General features: G+C 40.6%; 1 protein-coding gene and 2 long non-coding RNA genes across 10 annotated transcripts; 2 read left to right on the top strand and 1 right to left on the bottom strand.

The window, feature by feature from the left end:
• The first annotated feature begins 356 nt into the window (after nt 1–356).
• LOC18427722 (uncharacterized) lies at nt 357–12,844 on the top strand. Of its 7 annotated transcripts, none has more exons than XM_020663428.2 (11): nt 385–1,076; nt 3,504–3,698; nt 6,024–6,116; nt 6,828–6,920; nt 7,161–7,226; nt 8,168–8,254; nt 8,377–8,520; nt 11,402–11,512; nt 11,775–11,826; nt 11,928–12,021; nt 12,382–12,844. In XM_020663428.2, the coding sequence occupies exons 1-10, from the start codon at nt 747–749 to the stop codon at nt 12,005–12,007; spliced, it is 1,251 nt and encodes a 416-aa protein (XP_020519087.1). In that variant the 5' UTR covers nt 385–746; the 3' UTR covers nt 12,008–12,021; nt 12,382–12,844. The 7 variants fall into 7 exon arrangements, with proteins under 7 accessions (XP_088707236.1, XP_020519089.1, XP_020519087.1 ...); XM_006836770.4 differs by having other exon boundaries at nt 11,405–11,512; XM_020663429.2 differs by having other exon boundaries at nt 3,504–3,680.
• Nucleotides 12,845–16,537: 3,693 nt separating this feature from the next.
• LOC148779961 (uncharacterized) lies at nt 16,538–17,040 on the bottom strand. Its single transcript, XR_016043764.1, has 2 exons — nt 16,956–17,040; nt 16,538–16,682 (listed from the first exon to the last, which is right to left on the bottom strand). It is a non-coding gene; the product is annotated as an uncharacterized LOC148779961 (long non-coding RNA).
• On the top strand, nt 16,826–18,531 carry LOC110006711 (uncharacterized). 2 transcript variants are annotated; one of them, XR_002279881.2, is made up of 3 exons: nt 16,826–16,890; nt 16,983–17,504; nt 17,630–18,531. It is a non-coding gene; the product is annotated as an uncharacterized LOC110006711 (long non-coding RNA). The 2 variants fall into 2 exon arrangements; XR_016043763.1 differs by having other exon boundaries at nt 17,679–18,531.
• Nucleotides 18,532–22,687: the final 4,156 nt, after the last annotated feature.

Below are 22,687 nucleotides of genomic sequence, written 5' to 3' on the forward strand. Positions count from 1 at the left end.
GAAAACACTGCCTGTTCCTAACAGTCGTGGATTTGCCAGAGAGCTTATATGAAAATTAAGTTTTAAGCAATCCAGCAATGGTGGTGTCTTGTCCGGTGATGCGTTTGATTATGTATGTTAATTTGACTCCCCAAATTTACAACACCATAGAGACCCCTTTCCTTCGATGATCAATTTGAGGTTTTTTTTATTGCCCATACATTAAAGAGGTTTTTAGAATCAAAATAACATTTTTAGATGGGTTTTAAGGTGCACCTTACTGCAATGGTATACAGTTCACATGTTATAATATATTGCGCGAGAGTGCCCAAGGTGTTGTTGTACAGTATATGCTCCCGCGGGAGCATTCTATACGCGATCGAAGATATTTGAAAAAATGGAGCTCTGAACGAGGGAGGGGAGAGGAGAGGGAGCGGGGGCTTTAAAGAGTCAGATGTAGCGGCAAAGGGGCGGATTCTAGAGAGAGAGAGGCAAACTTTAGAGGGAGAGAGAGAGGGGGAAACTGTAGAGAGAGACAGAGAGGGGGCTTTCGAGATGAGAGAGAGAAGCTGAGAATGGGGCTTTTGTTAGGGCTGGGGTATAAGTAACAGTGGCACTTTCTTTGAGACTGTGTTTGGTTTACAGTTTCTGAGACTGCTTTAATGAAAATTCCCTCTTTTTCTCTTTCTAGACTGTAGTTTCCAAACCCACAGATATTCTCTCTCTATCTCTAAGTTAAACTTTGGGAGAACTTTTTGATTCAGGCCATGCTCCACTTGTGCTCCCATGTTGTAGTCCCTTGGACCTCCCATTTAATCCAGAAAACATCATCTCTGTTCTTCTGCTCCTCATTTTGCCCTATATGGACCCACTCAAGAGGTCCGAGCTTTGCACCCAAGGGCATTGCAGCCGTGAATGAACGCGACGTGCGCTGCTTCTCCGTCAAAAGCCTACGGAAGCCGACAACTGCAGCTGTCTCCTCTGCAACTCGACAACAATTGCCGCCAGGAGAAGATGAGGAGAATAAACCATTTTATGTTGTTCGCAAGGGGAACATCACCGGCATTTATAAAACATTGGATGACTGTCGTTCCCTGGTTTGAATTCTTTGCTAGTTACATTGTGTTTATTCTATTGTTATTTATATCTTGTTGACTTTACTCCAGTACTTTTCCTTCACACAACCTTAGCTCAAGTTTGTATGGGATCATTCATTCTTTTATATGTTATATCACAAATCAATGTAAATGTGTTAACAATTTACTCCACTACTTCTCTTTCTTATAGATTCAATCATGGATTTCTTAAAAAAATAAAATTTCATTTTTTTGGTATCACAAGGTTAAGAAATGTCCTTCAATGAGTGTAAATCCTTTTAAAATATTAAAAAAGGAAAAAATGTGAACAATCACATACTTGTATATGTTTTAACGCAATCTTAGCTCAAGTATGTATGGGGTCATTCATTCTTTTATTTGTTTTTACACAAATCATTGTAAATGTGTTAACAATTTAAAAAAGAAATCCCTTGAACAACATCATTCAAGTTTAATGTGCTCCCTTCAAAAAAATAAATAAATAAATGAAGCAAAATAAAATTCAAGATTAATGTGCTAGTTGAGATAAATGATTTATTGTCTGGATGTAATGCTAGTAGTTCAATAAAATATACAAATAGTTTGAAAAGCCAGAGACTTCTAATTATGCTGTATTCTGTGCACAATAAATTGATGTAGCTTTTGTCCAGAGGCGATGGATGTTATACTTGAGCTATTAGCTATATTTCTTGTCATTATAGTAAAATTTACGTCCCAGGTCGGTGCTCATTGTTGCTGAGTCGTTAGCAACAGGCCTTCTGTTGTTTTTTGACAAAGAAACAGGTTATCTTCTGTTGTTTGTGGCTTTGTGCCGCTTACCTGTTTATCGTGTCTTTCTCCCTATCCCTCCAATTTCCTCTTGCTGATGAAGTTTTTTCGAAATACAACCTTGATTTTACATGTTTCAGGCTTTTACTGCTAATATATTAATAAACATCGCTGTTGGTTATTTGTTTGGGACTGACACTACTTTTCCTGTTTGTTCATTCAAGTAACGAAGATGCACATTCCCTAAGGGAAAATGTGTATTGATCAGTCACTCATTATTTACTTAAAGTTTTGAACTATGCTGTCATGGAAAATAGTTGAGGTCACTTTTGAATGAAGGAAATTCAATTGAATGCTACTGTCCATCCATGGTATTGCTGCCTAGAAGAAAAAAATGTTTTTGTTGAATAATGTTGTAATCCTTATAATCTGTACATTATTTGGAGATTATTACCTGTCAAAAGAGAGTCTTTTGATATATGAGATTGTATAAGTATGATTTCTGGATTTTTCTTTTTCTAATCAACTATTGAAAAAGTAAACCAGCCCCTTTCCTAAAAGAAAAGAAAAAGTGAACTTCACGTTGCATCCTGTGCGCGACCAAGGATACGCAACCTTAAGAACAGGATTTCATGGTGGGCTAAGAGAATCATCAAAAATAGGAATGTTGACCCAACATCTTACGAGTGAGTGAAATTGCCTCCCTGTTAGCTTCTCTTATCCAGTGGGTTTAAAAGATAAACTTTTCCTACACTAGAAACTACTTTCATAGTATTAGTTATACAATTTTCGTACTTTCATAGTATTGCTTCAAAACTAGTCAAGTTGGAGGTGTAAGCAGCTTTCAAGGCCTTCAAAATTATCCTGCCCCTACCTACCGTGTATTTCTTACATACCCTTGGCCCTTTCAATATTTCTACGAAAAGCCATCACCCTTGCATTGTTTCACTAGGCATGTCGCAATACTAAGTTACTAACGTTCTTGGGATTTGATAGGATCCAAATACCCAGTTCCTGTCACATCCAATCCCACAAACACAAGCCTCCAAAGAAATTAGCGAAACCCTGGTGTATCCACTTAGATCTGCTTTGTCAGACTAAGGGAACATGCATTGGTTTTAAGTACTGATGGGATGCTTTTATGCCTTCAAGAAATGGCCAGATAGTTGATGCTAAGAAAGACAAAGAGAACTGTCATACACAATAGAGGAATCTCCTTTATCTGAGTTTCTGAAATATGAAATTCTAGAAAATGAAAGTTGGTTTGTGAAGTAGAATCCTTGGATGTTCTTGTGAAACACAATAATTCCGGGCAAAACTACTTTAAACAAATCAGGGCAAAACTGATTATGTTGCTCTCACAAATGAACCGTATATGCATATCTGTATGCATGCACTCGTGCATAGAATCATGGATAAATGTGCTACTTCAAGTGACAAAAACTATCTTTAGGGTAGCATGCTACAACAAGGATTATGAGACCAATTACGGATATTTGCAAAGGTAGATTATTGGTTGCTTTTGTGGGTTCTTTGCTTTATTGTATTCTTGCTAGGTGATTTGTGCTACCTATCTTTAGCTATCTTTTGTCTCTAGTGTGATTATTTCTTTGACGTCTTCTTTGTGCTGGTTGTTATAGTTCTCAAATGTTTTTTCAGGTATATGATCCCTCTTGCAATGTCTTCAAAGGATTTTGCCTTCAAAAAGAGGTTGAAGACTATCTAACTGCTCGTGGATTGAAAAGTCCTTCATTCTCCGTAAGCTCAACGGATGTGACAGATGATTTTCTTGGGACCTTAGTTCCTCTCGGGACTGCAATTCCATGTCAAAATCAGGTTCCGTGTCAAAATCAGGTCTTATATCTCTCTAACATTGTACTTTCCTCGGAAGGCTAGAAATCTGTTTTTATTTTTTTGCAGGATTGTGTTAATACCCTTTTGGTATCAATGTATTTTCATGTTTGCATAGACATTTTTAATTATGGGTGTGGTTATATAAGGCCTCCCATCGTAAACAGTCAAATTGAGGTGCACCTCCTAAACTTTCAAGAAGATGCAGCTCTGGTAATGCAAACTCTTCTGATAGCTCGAAAATCTGTTTTCACTCCTAATTATGAAATTTAAAGCTTCAAAAATAGTGTGGATTGAACATATTTATAAATATTTCAAAATCTTGAAAATGGACGGTCTAGATGATGATTATTTTTACGAATTGAAATACTTTTTTTTTCATATCCATACATCTTGAGTTGAGATGATCATTTGGAGGGTTCTATGGAGTGGAACAACCGTTTCCATTGGATTTTGAGGTGTGCCTCACTTCTATAGTATAAGGTTGACACCTTATATGAACTTTTTCCTTTAATTAGTGAATTATACTTGCCCTTAATTGTGGATACTAAAAACACAGTTGTTGTACAGGTGATAACTTATTTCTGGCGTATAATGTTGTATTGGGAGGGAGGGAGAGACTGACCTTAGCCATGGTTACTATCAAAGGGTGCCGATTGCCTGTACCCCCTCATCACCGTTGAAACCTCCCAATCGGCCATTTACAACAGATTAAGGAATGTATTTTGTTTCATTTAGAAGATATTATGGGAATGTATGTTGTCGTTTCCTCGGTAGAACAAGGAAATTAGGTCCTTTAGAGATTCACTTGTTAAACACGCTCATGGAGAGGATCAATTTAGAGTCCTGTAAAAGTATGTTGTCGTTTCCTTGGTAGAGCAAGGAAATTAGGTCGTCCTTTAGAGATTCAATTGTTAAACACGCTTATGGACAGGATCAATGTAGAGTTCTATATTTCTAAACAGGGACAAAATTCTGCCCCAATTTCAAGATGGGAAAAGTTTTGCGGTCATTGTCTCAGATCTAAATGAGAAGTGTATTAAGGGACGTATTTTGTTTCATTTGGAAGATATTATTGGATTTTGTGTTCTCCTTTCCTAGGTAGATCAAGGAAATTAGGTCCTTTAGAGATACAGTTGTTAAACACACTCATGGAGAGGATCACTTTAGAATCCTATATTTCTAAACAGGGGACGAAATTCTGCCCCATATCAATATGGGAAATTTTTTTCGGTCATTTTCTCTGAACTACATGAGAATTTTGAGTTAATGGAAGTTGAACTAGTGAGAATTTTGAGAATTTAAAGAAGAACTAGTGACTTTACATAATAAAACCCTCCATGATCATTGAGGTACAAAGAGATTTTGCGATGAATTCCATGGATGAAAGATTCTGTAGTTTTCATTTTCAAACTTAGGTGCGTCGTTGTTGACAAATCCAATTCAATTAGGTATTGGAAAATGGGATCGTGATCTTCCCTTGTGAAAGTTTCCAATAAAAAAGTTACTATATGGATTTGTTTTCCTAGTTCGCCTCACTTTTCTTGGGAGCTTGACATATTGTGTAGAATGGCTTCTGCTGTTGGGTGTCGTGTTATTCGTGGTCAAGGTGACTCCCCTTAGGGTGAGTTCAATGTGTCAGACATGGTGGTGAAGGATTATGACTCTGTTTATATATGATATCATTAGGGGAAGGTCTTGCAAGGAAATGCTACTACTCTTTGATATGAGGATAATTCCGCAGCTCATAGTCTGCCATGTGTAGTTTTGTGAATTTCCCATGCCCTCTCCCTTTCGACGACTCCTACAAGTTACCTCGGAAGCACCTTTAGGCTCTTCCTGATTTTCCTGAACTCAACGAATTAATTTATTCCTACAATATTTTAGGTTCTATATGTTCTAAAGTCTGTGCTCTTGTTGTTTTTATCTTGTAGTATTAAACTTGGTCCACCAATCTCTGGTGAGCGTTCAAATTTCGGCTTGTAAGCTGATGGTTTTCAGTCCTTGGTCAAATGTAAATTTTTGATTTTTTGACAGTAAATTGTGTGGAGGTTGAGTTAGTGAGTGAGAGTTTACTTATGTGATTCTTATCAAGGGCAGAGATTATTGCCTACCTAATGTTAATGACTTGTGAGTAGACTACTGCTGGGACATTACAATTCAAATCTCAATTCTGCACAGTTTAATAGAACATGGATTTATCTAGTTTTTGACATACACGAACATCTGTTTAGAAATACTCTGCATTTATTTAGTTTGTTCTTTAAATATCGGAATTAGCATAATTGTCTGTTTATCTGAAAAGCAGAAGGGATCATGTGTCTTTAGGAATCAAACGAGCAATTTTCTTCCACGAAGGTGAGAAGTAAGAAGTCCAAACTAAAGACATTGAAAGCAACAATTGCTTCTATCAATGATATGGTGAGATGTAGCTGCTCTTGTGATATGAGGATAATTCTGCATCTCATAGTCTGCCATGTGTAGTTTTGAGAATTTCCATGCCCTCTCCCTTTCAATTGGATTATCTGGCTTTGCATTCTATCTTATTACATATAAAGTTATCTTATCCCTTTCAAGATTGACAACGTTTTGTACTTCTGCCTAGCATTTCAACTCCTACTACAAGTTACCTCGGAAGCACCTTCAGGCTCTTCCTGATTTTTCTGAACTCAACGAATTAATTTATTCCTACAATCTTTTAGGTTCTATATGTTCTAAAGCCAGTGCTCTTGTTGTTTTTATCTTGGAGTATTAAACTTGGTCCACCAATCTCTGGTGAGCGTTCAAATTTCGGCTTGTAACCTGATGGTTTTCAGTCCTTGGTCAAATGTAAAGTTTTGATTTTGGACCGTAAATTGTGTGGAGGTTGAGTTAGTGAGTGAGAGTTTACTTATGTGATTCTTATCAAGGGCAGATATTATTGCCTAAGTAATCTTGTGATAGACTACTGCCCGGATATTACAATTCAAATCTCAATTCTGCACAGTTTAAGAGAACAAGGATTTATCTAGTTTTTGACATACGCGAACATCTGTTTAGAAATACTCTGCAGTTATTTAGTTCATTCTTTAAATATTGGAATTAGCATTGTTGTCTGTTATCTCAAAAGCAGAAGGGATCATGTGTCTTTAGGAATCAAACGAGCAATTTTCTTCCACGAAGGTGAGAAGTAAGAAGTCCAAACTAAAGACATCAAAAGCAACGATTGCTTCTATCAACGATACGGTGAGATGTAGTTATTGGGTGCCTTTCCTTATTGCTAAGAAGTTGAAATCTGTTATTTGTTAGACATTTCTGTCCTATCATTATGAGTTAGCTAATAATCCTGTTTACTTTTTAGGAATGGAGTGCATTGCGTAGTTTGTGCAGTTAAACCATGAATTTTGTGATTCTTCAATCTATGAAAATTACTTCTGTTGCATATTGTCTTGCCTGACAAATATTTAAATTATGTAAATTTCATAGGAAGCAGTTGATTCTCCTCCTGTTCAGAAAAAGCAGAAATTAAAGAAAATGAAGATCAAAGAGCCGGTTAGTTATCAACCTTTTGAAATGCTTGTCGGACATGTCATTGTCTCTCATGCAATATTATTTTGTCTCCATTATCTCATTGATCATGAGGGAAATGAGCCTATTATGTTCTAATCTTGTGTGTTGCTTTGGGATCAAAGCAATTTGGGTAGTTCACAGATTTTATTTATTGAAAGGTTGTGATATTTAGCGGACTCTTACTGTGAATTTCAAGGATTTTAAGATGGATTCAGTTTCTCATATTCAGTTTTGCTGTTTGTGACTAAGTAAATTAGAATCTTAAAATCTTTCTTCTAATGCAAAGCATGTATTACCTTCTGTTATCCAAGACATTCACTGCAGGTGCCTAGATGGCACCAACAGGTGAGGATGGCACCTAGGTTCCATGCGTCTGCTAGCTTGGCACTCCATTACTATGAAACTTGTATTAGATGGCTTTATGTAAAAAGTTGTGGTACCTAGTAGGCACCGGTAAGGTCAACAACCAAGCTTGTACCTGGTTAATCTAGTAAATGGGGAAATTGATGATAATCTTAGGTCCCGTTTAGGCTGGCTGCTGCTGACGTAACAAGTGCTTTGGGTCCCAGTTTGGTTTGCTCCCAGCCTACGCATGGTTATGTCCCGTTTCATATCCCCTCTCTCTACATGGAGAACATCTCAAAACACTAAATACATCAGTAGGATCAACAAAAAAAAGTGTGTTTTCTCCAGTCATGGATAGTAAAGTGGATGGTATATTCAAACTGGGCCTTAGGTTGCGTGAAACGTTATCTGCCTTTGCCTGAAAATTTTGATTTTTTCAAAATAACCATTGAGGTTGAGGCTAATGGTATTGAGGAAAACTCTTTCATGGATAGTACAATCCTTCATTTCCTCATTAGTGATTCATCTATTGTTTGTCTTATGTAATTTCCTTATGTTTACTTTTTGCTGGTTTTCAGGTCCTTCTTGAGTTTGATGGTTCATCTAAAGGAAATCCAGGAAGGGGAGGTGCGGGGGCTATACTGCGAACAGATGATGGAAGAGTGGTATGCTCGGTTTTGCAGTTCAGCGTCTTCAAGTTATTGTTAATATAACATTTTGGACCGTGGTATACCTTTTCAGGTAGCTATTGTGGTACTTAAATTTTTTTCTTAATTTTTATTTTTAGATTTGTCGGATGCGTGAAGGTTTGGGCATTGTGACGAACAATGTTGCTGAATATCGAGCTGTCATTTTAGGCATGAAATGTGCACTAAGAAAGGGTGTCACCCAAGTGCAAGTACAAGGTGACTCCAAATTAGTTTGTATGCAGGTATGCCTCCTCATAAGGCCAGAACCATGTATGAAGTTTCTGATGATCTGATCATATTTTTTTAGTAGTGGTGATGAACGTCATTTTATTTGAGTGTGCTTTTCCTGTACTTTTTGTTCATTCTTCATTCTTGTTGTACTTGCATTCGCCATGCTCATTTTATTTTCCAAACTATAACGAAACTATGACAAAGTTTAATATTTAAGGTTGTTTATATTTACTGAAAGCTGTTAATATTTTTTGCTTGGGTGACACACCAAGGATACAATACACTTCTTTGACACTTCAGAATCTTAGAAGTTTTTGATTAACTTATTTTGTTGAAATTTAGTATGGAAATCCTTATTGCCAGTGATTTCCCACATTCCCTCAAAATGATGCAAAGGCGTGTTGTGTCTGAAAGACCATATTTGGGATTGGTCTTTATAACACTTGTATTGGCAACGGATTTGACACGCATATATCCCTATCCTTATAACATAGGCTTCACTTCAACTGTCTCACTGACCTCATTCCATGCTTAAAGGGGTCCAGCATGCTATATCCTCTGAAAATAGTTTTCCATAGCACTTCCCTCTAATCTGCTCAGTTTTGATCGAGGACTCCAACTGTCATCCATCAAAGATGCATCTGTTTTGTCCTTTGCTAGGGGTCACTTTCTCCGAAGTGCCCTTCGAATCCTGAACTATTCCAACCTGTAAGGAGTATCGCTACAGTCTATGGTGCCATCCATGTAGAACCAAACAAACCGAAGAAAAGAGTCCATATCCTCCTGCCAGAAGGTTAATGGAGTAACAAATGGTCTGCCATATCTTCTGTCTGCTTGCAAAGAAAATTAATGTTGGGAATCTCAAAGCCACGACCAGTCTTACCCCAACAGGCAAACTCTCCACTTTGGGGCTTATGTTGGGTGTCTTTTGTGTTGGCACTAGCACACATGTTGACATTTGGAGACAGGGTTTTGAATTCAAATTATTAGAGAGCTCAAACATGAACTCGAAGTTGAGACCTCTTGACTGAAATGGATACGCTCTACAACCTTGTCATGTGCTAACATGTACACATAATGAAAGCTATATTGCATATACCAGAAAAATGTGTTTTGTATTTAAAATAATTACACTATGGACATGTCTTGCCGTATCAGCTTTTCTGATTAAACATACTAGGCACCTTAGACACGTATTGGACACCGACTCTCGTGTCGGTGTCAATTTAACACTGGCCACAATGTTGTAGATGGTCATTGCTTAAGGCCTTAGTTAAAGAAGTGATCCACACTACTCAGGGAGGAGCTAAGTCGTTTAACTGTCGGAGGAGCTAGAGATAGTGTAGCCACTTAAAAGAAAAGTCTAACCCTTACCCTCCAACTATGGGCATTCCTCACTTCACGTGCTCTTCTTAAAAAGTTTCTTAACTAAATAATTTTGTAGTCTGCTGATGCCGTAGCTGTGTATTATGCTTTCTTCTTGTACACTTGTAACAATTCTATGTTTTTTACTTTACTTTGAAATCACTAATTAAACTGTCTCTGAGGAAACATGCAGTTCCCAGAAGTAAACTTCCTGTCGTCCCGATACAGTCGCTCAGTCAGCTTGAATACATACAATGAGTTTAATGGAGTTAGAAGACGATAGCATTCCGTCTTCTATTGATCCTTTGAATAGCATAGTACGCAGTCGTAATGAGTTGTTTCCAATTGGATAGAGCTAGGTGGGATGATGCATGGGTCAGCCAGTCATCCAAATCTGTAGGCGACATTAGGTTGTTAGTTGGTAGATGAGTTAGCTTTCCCCCAAGCCTTTCCTAGGACCAAATTATTTATATGTTTGGGTGGATTAATACTTTCCAATGCCTTTTACCCACTGTCGTCATTTTTCTGTATTAAGATTGAAACTCCATGCTTACTTTCACATTCCCATCAATCTCAACCTCAGATTTTCTGATTTGTATTGACAAAAAACAAGAAAAATACCTAGCATTGATTGTAATCAGTTTGACTATACATGGATTTTTGGTTGCTTTTGTATACGAGATGTTTGTTGAGCTTGGTTTTATGTTATTGTTTGCACTTTTTTGGTTCAAGTGAGGAGTCTTGGCATACAAGGTTTGGTGTAGGCTGCTACTTTATTGATTATCTGTTGTGATATTGAAATTCAAGTTCGCGTTATCTGCTCAAGTTTTTTCTTAATGTGATTAAGTTTGTTAAACTTCATTATTTTTGTTGTTATTTTTTTTTTTGGAAAATATTAACTGTTATTTTTGTTGTTGTTATTATTTGTTTACGTATTTATTAACTTATTTATTATGATTTGAAGGTCTTGTATGATGACAAGTTTTCTAGTTCATGGTTTTACATTCTCATAACGAATAAGTTAGAAAGGAGCACATTAATTTTTGGGAAAATATCTCCGTAAAACCCTGTTTTTGGATTTCATTTCTCAGCTGACCCAAGGTTTCAAAACATCTCTGGCTCCATAGGGATTCCATTTACTATATCTTCTAACCCCCTGGACTAACTTTATCTACTTTAGCCCAATCTTTTTTAGCCCAAACAAATGTTAAAAAGACATGTCTTTTTTAACCCCCTTCTCTCTCTCTTTCTGTGTTTTTTTTTTATAATCGTTAACTTTCTCTCTTCCTGTGTTTTCTCCCCAAACTTCGCTTTTTCTCTCTTCCCCTCTGTTTCCCCAGTTTCTCTCTCTAAATCATAACCCATAAACACTTATTGATTTTTTGTTTTTTTTAATATTTTGCATTTCGACCATTCCGGATCTGCAATCCAACACAGGATCGGTGAAACATAAATTGTTTTTGTTTGCTTTGCTTAATTGTTATTGGTCTAAGTTGATTTTCTTAGAGATCTATCTGTGTGATTTAGCAGATTCAGAATTTATGGAGAACCAAGCATCATAACCTCATCAAATTAAGTAAGGAGGCACAGGAGCTAAAGAAAAGATTTTCATATTTTCAAATCAATCATGTGGACAGGGTACTCTCTTATATTTCTTCTTAATACCCCATAGATCATCCGATTCAGAAACATGAGGTGATTATTATTATTACTTGTTACTCTTGCATGTGTTACTCTCGAACCTAAGTTATCAGGCAGGACAATGGTAGTGATATTCCCCTGAATATGTTTCTCTTCTTACCAATTTTTGCTTATGTTTTCTTCCCAAGACCTACAAACCAGTATCTCACTGGTTGCTATCATCCACACATTAGTTTGATTATCTTTCCTTAATATGCAGGATTTAAATTCTGAAGCTGATGCTTTAGCAAACTCAGCCGTTGAGCTCGAGGGTACTGGATGCGTTTCTCATTTTCCCTTCTCAACTAGTTGATGCTATATCTATGCAAAGGCATCAAATGGATTCTTTGCTTAAAAATTAATTCGTGTGCAGTGGATGAAACACAAGAAGCATGTGAGGATGAAGTGGCAAATAAGAAAACAAAAAACAAAAACGGAAGTGGCACACATTGATGGAATCACTTGAGGTGATGCCTTCCCTTAATTTTCTTAACTCATGAACTGAATTATTTACCCAATCCTTGACCTTGAAGGGCTAAGCTAATACTGCGTTTCCATGTGGGAAAATGTAATATGATCGATATTGTTGTCGTAACAACAATGATTATGTGGTTTATCACTGACCAATACTGGATAAGAAGTAGGCACGTACAGTCCATTAATTGAACGATGTGATGGGACTCATTCGCCTGAATCATTGTCCTACTAATTTGATAGAGCGGTGACAGCCTCTTAAGTCATGTAGATCATATTATACTGGCCATTGCAATTATCTGTTATTTGGAATTTGAATATAAAGGTAACTTATTGGCAAATTGTTGTTTCAGGATCATGGAAGGCGTTGGGTCTGTACCAGCTGTGTTACCAAAGAGTTTGTGCAGCATCTGCTGGAATATTCATTTAGGCAACAAATTTTGTAAAGGGCAAAGTTTAGTTCAAGATGTTCATATATTGGTTTGCCCTGAAAGAAATTTAGGGGCATACAAAGTGATTTATTACCTACAAGCAGTGTTGGAAATCTCCACGAGTCAGACTTGGACTTGTCGGAGTTACTTGGGCTCGGCAGGCTGCCGTGTCCCAAACCAAACACATTGGAGCCAGCTGACTCTGGTCAGTTCCCACTATTTTTGGACGTAGCCGAATCTCCAATAGACTCGGCTATGTATGTCTGACCCAACTTAAGCTCGAGAGCCTAGCAAGTTGTGGTTCGAGCCCTCATTCTTCTAACACTGTCTGTAGGTATACTTGCTCACGCAATGCTAACAAAAGAAAGAGAGTTTGCACTTGGAATTGCTGCATTTATGTTACCTTGGCATTGCCAGGGGAATTGCTTTGTGTAGTATTTCTTATACACTGTTTCATTTAGGGTCCAGCACCATCAGATAAGGGCATCAGTCCTATTCCGTGGACTGCTACCCCTTTTTTAATAGTTATTCTACACGAGAGAGAGAGAGAGAGAGAGAGAGAGAGAGAGAGAGAGAGAGAGAGAGAGAGAATTTTTTAATAGTTGTTCCATGAGAAAGAGAGATTTCATTTTTGAATGGTTGTTCCATATGAGAGATTCTCATTTTGGAATCGCTGTTCCACGAGAGGAAGGATGGCCATTGAGTCAGGGGCTAGATTCAAATAGTGGTATTGGACTGCAGTTCCATATGACCTGGGTTGCGTCTCGGTCTAAATCCATTGCAGACCTAATAGTGTTGGGTTGTGTTTGGTTTGGGTCAACATTTGCCTTACCCGACTTGATATTTATATATATTATTTGTATGTATGCAACATTATTTGTATATTATGAATATTCGTAATTTTTTTTTCCATTTATCTATACTTGGACATAATCGTTCCCAATTGATTGGGTTTGGGCGCAATGGCCTAGAGCCAATAAAGGTCTGGGCCGGTTTGGGTCTAACTAGGAGCTAGTCAGGACAGGTCCATGTTGGGGTTGACCTGGATTTCACTTGAACCATTAACATCCTCCGAGAGAGGTAATAGGCCGGGACCTTGGCCTAGGCTCGTCCCATGACCCTATAGGGTGGGGGCAAACTGTGCGAAAGGGGGCCATGACCCGGTTCGGGGCCGGGGTGGGCCGGGCCTAATTAAAAAAAAAAAAACAAAAAAAAAAAATCAGTTGGGTTAGGCCATCATGACCCTCACCCGTGGATTGGCTAGGCCCTTGGGCTACATTTTGTAGCTTTGCCCAACCTTTTTAGAATGGGGTTGACTGCGATGGGCCGGGCTGGGCCGTCCGGCCCATTGCCAGCCCTAGTCATAGGCTTTGTATATGTTGTGGAACTTTGAAAGATTGACGAAGAATTGTATTTTCTGCTTTATGGGCTTGAAGGATAGGTCAATTCTAAGTTGGTGCGCTGCTATTTGGGGATCAAGCCCAGGCATTTCATTGTAATACCATGTAAATACATCTCGATTTGCTTGAAGAAAAGTGACATTCTTCTTTCTCTTTAGGGGGCATAACTGTTGAAATAAAAGTCGGCCTTGGATCAGTTAGATCTCCCAAATTTACCTCTTCAAGGTCATTAGTTGTGGCCTGCCCACCATCTTCTAATACATTAGGTGCTTCCTTCAGTTCTACCTCTTTTGACATAAAGGAGAAGACCTGGCTTCTTGAGAATCAAAAGAAGCAATGTCCTCATTCTTAGGGACTTCAAAGAAGAGGATAAAATTTGTAAGGAAACAGTCACATGGGTCACTTGTTCTGTCATAAACGACTGGTAAGTAGACTCCATGTAGCGGAGACTTTGTTTGTGGGTGTGTTGAGATGCTGTCGATTCAATAACTGCAAATGGTGCTAATTCTCCTTTTACCATCTTTGAGACCTTGATTTGTTGCAGTCGTATAATCCATTTTTTTCATAATTTGATGAGCTTGAGGACTATAAAGATCCCATTTTGGTGCCACCACTTCGTTGGACTGGTTGAGACTTTGGGTTACCTTGAATTCACTAGTTTTTTGAGATTCTGGGGTGAATCTTGGCAAGGTGGTCACAAGTACAGAGGAAGGCGTTGTTTCTTCCATCTTGGTCTTACCCTTTCTCACAGCTTCCGTTTGGGTCATGATTTTCATTTGCCCAAGCAAGTATTGAACTTGCTCTTTCAGCTCATCAATCTGGGTCTATCTTTGTCGTTCAAACTGATGAAGGATGAGGGTGCGCTGCCCAATATCCCATGTGCCTCATGTTTATAGCTAGTTGAGTGAGTGAGGTAAGCCTTATCTTCCTCCTTGGGCGGGACTAGGATAGGCAAGACCTCGAGGATTCTTGAGGCTTTCTGGTGCAGGGGCTCAAAATGGGGGTCATTACTCTGGGTTGGGAAGATTTCGGGTATTTGTGATGTTGGACGATAGTAATGGGTATAGCTGGTTTGAGTAGGTATTCCTTCAGTTTGAGCTCTACGAGTAGCATCTGTCTTAAGAAATGAGATGGGGAGATGGAGTATTTTCGAGATGGGGAGATGGATTATTTTCTTGTTATCAGGGGTATGGGTGACCATTGGAGTTTCAATAATAGGGTCAACTGGCTTCTCCGCTCTTGGGATTCGCTCTACTTGGGCTATTGTGTGAAAAGCCTCTTGGGAAGATGAGGAGGTTTCTCCTTCATGGTATTGGGAGGTACTTCTGAGGGGGAATAAGGCAAGTTTGACTCTACAAGGGGTAAAGGGAATATCTTGCATTCTCTCTTTTCTTCTTGGAACATGCCTGCCAATAACCTAGCCATATCTTTTACATCCTCATGAGAAGTATTAGAAGTTCTCATTGTATGGCTAGTCGCAACCCCTTTAGGTGGTTCTTGCTTGGAAGGTCGTACTGGATCTGTGAAATAGTATTTTGCATCAGCATAATAGTATTCAATAGTGGGAAAGGGTCTCTTGTCGACATAAATCGTGTACTGTCTACCCTTACGGTTATACGTGAAGCATTGATGGAGTGTAGAAGGAACCACCCCATGATCATGAAGCCATGGTCAACCAAGCAGGATATTATAGGATGTATCAGTTTCTATGACATGAAACAAGGCATACTCATTTAAATCCCCAATCTTGAGATGAAGGCGAACTGTACCGGCTGGCTTTTCCCTCGATTGGTTAAAGCCTTGAACCATCAGATGCATGGGCTATAAGTTTGCATCGCTCAAACCAATGCGGGTAGGACTTCTCCTTGCGATGAGGTTTATGGCCGAACCTCCATCCAACATAATTCGGTTAATTGAATGAGCATGGAGATCTCCAGTTACAAATAACGGCCGGTTATGAAACTTTTCCCCCAACTGGAGATAATCATTTGAAAAAGTGATGACCATGCATGTGGTGAGAATTGATGGGTCTACTTCAATTGGTTCTCCTTGTTTCTCATATATTTTTGGGCAGGAGAGAGCTTGTATTAAAGCCATACGAAACTCTCTTAATAGCATTAGACCGTCATAGATGCTCAAAAGGGCTGGTAACTTCCTTAAATGCCTAAGCATGTCATACTTGACCTTGGCTTCATTCGGAAGAACAACCCCTGAAGCCCCCATTGGTTTTGGAGGAACTGCAGGTGGTGGAGTGGCTTTTGGGATTTCTGGTTGCACAGTAGGTGATGGAGGTAAGGGAGCGACTCTTGTGATGAGAGGCACTGATGTAGGTGTTGAAGAAGTAGAGGAAGGCTGGTTGGGTTGCACAGCTGGGGTAGGTGTTGGAAGAATGGAGGTTGTGGTAGTTGAGGGTTTTCAGGTTTGTTGAGAAAGGTAGGAGAAGGGTTTGGGTAAGGGACCAAGGGTGGCGCAGGATATTTGAGGAGAGGTGGCTGTACATAGGGAGTGGTTGGTGGGTTTGGATATGGGATAAGTGGTGGCCCAGGGTATTCAAGAGTTTAGGTCGTTCAGACTTTTGGTAAGGCTGAAGTCTCTGTCCTGATCTCAACTCTAGTTGGTCAGCCTCAATTGTTGCATTTCCCACTATGAGAAATACCATATGGCATGCTTCAAAAGAACTCCCTCCTTTAGAGCCTTTACAATGAGGCTTTCTCTTAGCAATAAAAGCCATAGCATCTTCTACACTCAAGAATCCTGTTTGTTGGGCAATCATCTTCTTCACCTGTTTACGATGTCGTTTGCTGGTATTACATAGTTTAAGCTCTGCATCAAGGGCATCAAAATCCAAGCATTCAAGGTCAGGTTGGGGTATGTTGGGAGAAGAAGAGTTTGGAGAGTCGGAGATAGAAGAAGAAGAGGAGATTGAAGAGATGGGGTGAGAGAAGGACTAGGAGGAATTTAGAGAATTAGAAGAAGAGTAAGGGTTTGAAGAATTAGGTTTAGAAAAGGAGAGCTTTTTGATTTGTCACTGGTATTAGTCTCCAAAAGACTTTTAATGTTTGCATTCTCATTGGACGTAATCAATGACTTTTTTACCTCATAACTCTTGTTGGACATTTGCAGAGAATCTTGAAGGTCTTCACCACATGGACTATTGAAGGGTATTTTTAGAGTCCTTGCTTTCATTGGACTGACCTAGATGCGCTCTCGGAATTTGTCCCCTTGTTGGAACATCCCGGATTATTTCAGGAACCACCATTTCGTGTTAGATCTCTTGACTTGCTTCTTGACTGTCCCTGGCTAGAAGAATTTACTTTGAAACAAAGTCATACGGGGTTGGAAGAGGAGGAATGGGAGGGAGAAAAGTTGCTTCAAGTGAAGGTTGTGGTAGCCTCCTTCTCCGGCATTGAGCCTTTGATGGTCGATTACCCTTTCCTTTCTTTTTGACTGGTGTGACCTTTCGGGGCTAGGGTGGTACAGGTACAACTTTAGCTTGCCGAATTGCCTCTCTCTTAAGGCTCTTCATCAAACCATGCCCATGGTATACTATCCAAGGCTCTGATGTCTTAATGGGCGTTTCCAAGATCACGGGTTTAGGAGGGACCACTTCTTCGAATGTTTGAAGGGACGATTGATTGGTCTCAGGTATTCTTTTTTGATGCGGCGGTAGCAAGTCAGTAACCACCACATCACCTTCTCTCATAAGTTTCTCTAAGATTGCTTTGAAACCATAACATTGTGCTAAGTCTTGTCCTCTTATCTGGTGATAGGAACACCATGAATCCCTTTTGGCCTGAATGGTGTATCTTTCCTTTCTAGGGGAATACGGATGAATCATCTCTTGTGCTACTGGCATGTCAAACATGACAGGAAGGAATTCCGGAGATATTTCATCTGAATGCACATCTTGGAATTGCTCTTCAACAATCGTGATCACATTTGAGGTTTCAGCCGCTTCAAATACTTTCTTAAGATTCCCCAGGTGAATCTGTCCTCTTTGGATTAAAGCCTCAATGTGATCCTTGAGATGGAAGCAATCCTGGACATGATGGCTAAGCATCCGATGGTAAGTGCAATAGTTTTTATTGTTGGTAAGCCCCACCTGATCTGGTCTTGTAGGTTTTGGTAATACTATCATCCCCTGTTCTAATAGCACGTAATGGATGGTTTCATCCCCTGTCCTAATAGCGTTTTTATTGTTGGTAAGCCCCACCTGATCTGGTCTTATAGGTTTTGGTAATACTATCATCCCCTGTTCTAATAGCACGTGAAGGATGGTTTTATCCCCTGTCCTAATAGCATGTATAGGATGGTTGGAACCCAATCCCTATGAAACTATATTGCTTGCTCATCCTCTGCTGAAATGAGCTGGGTTGATAAATGTTAGAAGGTGGGGGAACCTGTCGTTAGTCTCGAGGCTGTGGTGGGTTGATAGAGGTTAGGAGGTGGGGGAGCCTGTCGTTAGTCTCGAGGCTGTGGTGGTCGGGGTTGAGGTTGCCCTTGCTCTTTTAACTGTTTCAGCCCTTGAGATATATCTAAGGTTTTGAGGGGTGTTGAACCAGTGGGAGGTTTAGACTGAGTTGGGGTAGCCGTGTCATAAAGTGACAATGAATCGAATTTATTGATCAAAATTCATATGCATGTGACAATGGAAAAATACAAGAAGTTTACGTATGATAATGGCAAGAGATCCATGTTTTTTTTTTTATGAATGATGATGATAAGTGGTGTCTATATGTATATATGATAAGAAACAATGAATATTTAGAATAGAGTAGAATTAATGTGAAATAAAAGAATATGAAGAAGTGAAGAGACATTATAATAAAAAGAGAAGGATGGATGTAAGAAAGAGAAATTATCGAGATAAACACGGATTGAGAGAATATGACCCAGAGACATAGATAAGGAGATACGAGAGAGGCAAAAAGAGATAAGAGTTTGAGAGAAGAGAGTGAGATAAAGATGGGAGAGAACGAGTGAAATTAGAGGGAGAAAGAGAGAAAAGTTGCGTGGGGAGAGAGCTGTAAGAGAAAGAGAGAAAAACGAGAGGGAGAGGGAAAATTAAGGGAAAGCGAGAGAGGGATATTGGGGGAGAGAAAGAAGGGAAGTAACGAGAGAGTGAGAAATAGAGAGAGAAAAGTCGGGTGAGGGATAGAAAAGAAAGATGAGAGAGATATTTACGTTGAGAGGGTGGGATTTGGAGAGATTTTTGGGAGAGAAAAACAAGGCGTGGAAGAGAGAGAGTTATGGAGAGGAGAAGAGAGAAGTGAGAGAGAGAGGGTTCGTTGCGGTGATTGAGAGGGGATTAGGTGTAGAAGAGAAGAGGGCAGCAACCATGAAGAAAGGGGGAGAGCGAGGAAAGTAGGCTGGGCCCGTAGCCACATGAGGATGAGAGAGCGTAAAGAATAGGGGGAGAATGGGCTGCGCCCGTAGCTTAGGCCGTGGAAAACGGGGAAAGTAGGCTGGCCTGGTAGCCACATGAGGATGAGAGAGAGAGAGAGTAAGAAAGAGTAAACAACAGGGGGAGAATGGGCTGCACCTATAGCTTAGGCTGTGGGCACGTGAGGGTGAGTTGGGCCTGCAGCCTAGGCTGTGGGCTCATGAGGTTAAGAGATAAAGGAAATAGAGGGGAGAGAGAGAGAAAGAAAGTTTGAGAGTGATAGAGAGATAGAGAGAGTTGCATGAAAGAGAGGGGGAGAAAGATAGACGTGAGAGAGAGTTTTATGGAAGGAGAGAGAGAGTTGGAGAGATTTATGGGGGAGAGGGAGAGAGAGATACAAGAGAGGGTGAATTTTCGTGAGAGAGCGAGAGATAAAAAGTGAGAGAAAGAGATGGGTTGCGTGAAGAGAGATAGAGAGAGAGAAAGAGAGAAAAGAGGGGGAGAATGAGCTGCGTGAGGGTGAAGAGAGATAGAGAAAGAGAGAGAGGAGGGGGCGAATGAGTTGCCAGAGGGTGAGGGAGAACGTAAGAGAGAGTAAAGAAGAAGGGGAGAAGTGATTGGACCTGTAGCCTATCCTGCGGGTCATGAGGGTGAGATAGAGGATAAGAAAGAGAGAAGAAGAAGGGGAGAAGTGGTTTGGCGCACTACTTAGACTGGGCCTGTGAGGGTGAGAGAGAGAGTAAGAGAGAGAAGAAGAGGGGGTGAGGGACAAGGTAAGAGAGTAAAGAAGAAGAGGAGAAGTGGCTGGGCTGTAGCCTAGCCTGCGGCCTGTGAGGGTGAGAGAGAGAGTAAGAGAGAGAAGAAGACGGGTAGAAGTGGTTGGGTTAGCAGCCTAGACTGTGGGCCCATGAGGGTGAGAGAGAGAGAAAGTAAGAGAGAGAAGAAGAGAGGAAGAAGTGGCTGGGCTTGCAGCCTAGACCGCGGGCCTATGAGGGTGAGAGAACGAGAAAGAGTAAGAGAGAGAAGAAGTGAGGAAGAAGTGGCTGGGCCCGCAGCCTACACCGCAGGCCCATGAGGGTGAGATAGTGGGTAAGAGAGAGAGAACAAGAGGGGGAGAAGTGGTTAGGCCCGCAGCCTATACCGCGGGCCCATGAGGGTGAGAGAGTGGGTAAGAGAGAGAAGGAAAAAAGTGGTTGGGCCTGTAGTCTAGACTGCGGGCCCCGTAAGGGAGAGAAAGAGCTGCAGGCCCCGTGAAGGAGAGAGAGAGAGTAAGAGAGAGAAAAGTGGCTAGGTCCGCAACCTAGACCGAGGGCCCATGAGGGTGAGAGAGAGAGAGTAAGAGAGTGAGAAGAAGAGGGTGTGAAGTGGCTCAGCCAAGAGCCCATGAGAGTGAGAGAAGAAGAAAAGGAGAGGTAGTTGGGCCCACAGCTTAGACTGCGGGCTCGTGAGGGTGAGAGAGAGAGAGAGAGTAAGAGAGAGAAGAAGAGGGGGAGAAGTGGTTGGGCATGCAGCCTAGACCATAGGCCATGAGGGTGAGAGAGTGGGTAAGTGAGAGAAGAAGGGGAGAAGTGTTTGGACCTGCAGCCTAGACTGCGGGCCTGTGAGGGTGAGAGAGAGGAAGAGAGAGAGAAGAAGAGGGGGAGAAGTGGCTGGGCCTGCAGCCTAGACCGTAGGCCCATAAGGGTGAGAGAGAGAAGAAGAGGGGGAGAAGTGGTTGGGCCTGCAGCCTAGAGCGCAGGCCCATGAGGGTGAGAGAGTAGGTAAGAGAATAGACTTTTTATATTCATACATTTTCTCAATATATCTCAGGATTTTTATTAAAACGAAATGTCCAAATTTGAAGGGGAGTAGTGGCTAGGCCCGCAACTTAGACTGCGAGCTCGTGAGGGTGAGAGAGTAAGCGAGAGAGAAGAAGAGGGGGAGAAGTGGTTGGGCCCACAGCCTAGACTGCAGGACAATGAGGGTGAGAGAGAGAGAGAAGAAGAGGGGGAGACGTGGCGGGGCCCGCAGCCTAGACCGTGGGCCCATGATGGTGAGAGAGTGGGTAAAAGAGAGAAGTAGAAGGAGAGAAGTGACCGGGCCTGCAGCCTAGACTGCGGGCTCGTGAGGGTGAAAAAGAGAGTAAGAGAGAGAGAAGAAGAGGGAGAGAAGTGGCCGGGCCCGTTGCCTAGACCGCGGGCCCATGATGGTGAGAGAGTAAGAGAGAAAAGAAGAGGGAGAGAAGTGGCTGGGCCTGCAGCCTAAACCGCGTGCCCATGAGGGTGAGAGAGTAGCTAAGAGAGAGAAAAGAAGAGGGGGAGAAGTGGTTGGTCCCTAAGCTTAGACCGTGGGCTCATGAGGGTGAGAGAGTGGGTAAAAGCGAGAAAAAGAGAAACCGATAGTGGAGGAGAAGAGAGAATATTTGTGAGAGAGAGAGTGAGATATTTGAGAGAAAGAGAGAAGAGAAGATTTGGGAGAGAGGAGAGAGAGATAGAAGGGAACATTTAGAGAGAGAAGAAGAGAGATGATCGAGAGGGGGAGAGAATTTTTAGGGAGAGAGTTGAGAGAGAGAAAGAGAAAGAGAATTGGGCCCGCTGTCTAGACTGCGGGCTTGAGGCGAGGAGAGAGAAAAAAAGAGAAAAGAGAAAGAGAAAAAAAGGGAAAGAAAGTAAGAGAGAGAAAGTGAACCGTTCATTTAGGTGGGCTAGAGTCTTGGCTTGGCTCGGTGTAGACCCTTTGGTGGGCTAAGTGATATGATGAGCTTGGAACTCCAAAGGGCATTTCTCTCTAAAAAATATTCTCTCTTGTCATTCAAATATTTTTCCATTTTTTCAAGAAAACGTCACACAACGAGGCCACATCTATTTACAGGCATCCACCAAAACATGGGTGGATGCTCAAAAGTGGACAAAATTTACTGAAAATACCATTTTTTTGTGAATTATATTTTAATTTCGTATTAATGAAAAATGACCAAAATACCCCTTTCCCACAATGCAAAAAATGGCCAATTGGTCCCATTTGAAGAAGGCCTAAGCCATGGACACCATCCGGGGGCAATATAGAGCCATCCGGCTGTAATTTGGGGGCTTTTCGGTGGTTGTTCATATTGTTTGTCGTCGTTTAAATGACACTCAAATTATTGCGGTCGTTTTAGTATTTATTTAAACCAATCCGTCTTGTTTCCGGCAAATTTTTTCATCATAACTTGGATAGAATCATATCAGGGTCATTTTGTGACAAAAATCGTCAAAATTGATAGTCATTTGAACTTGTTCCAAATTTGAAAAGTCACCGGAAAATGAGATTTTGGCGATCGAAAAACGTGACGTATTCATCTTTAAATTGTACTCAATCGGACCTTTCATTTCGCTTTAATTGTATTTGATATTCTTCGTCTTCATCCCACCATCGCAACGCATTTATTTTCATGACGATCCGATATCGAAATTTCAAAATACGCCCA

This window comes from Amborella trichopoda, chromosome 11, assembly GCF_054954075.1.
Source record: "Amborella trichopoda isolate Santa Cruz 75 chromosome 11, AtrichopodaSantaCruz75HAP2 v2.0, whole genome shotgun sequence".
NCBI lineage: Eukaryota > Viridiplantae > Streptophyta > Magnoliopsida > Amborellales > Amborellaceae > Amborella > Amborella trichopoda.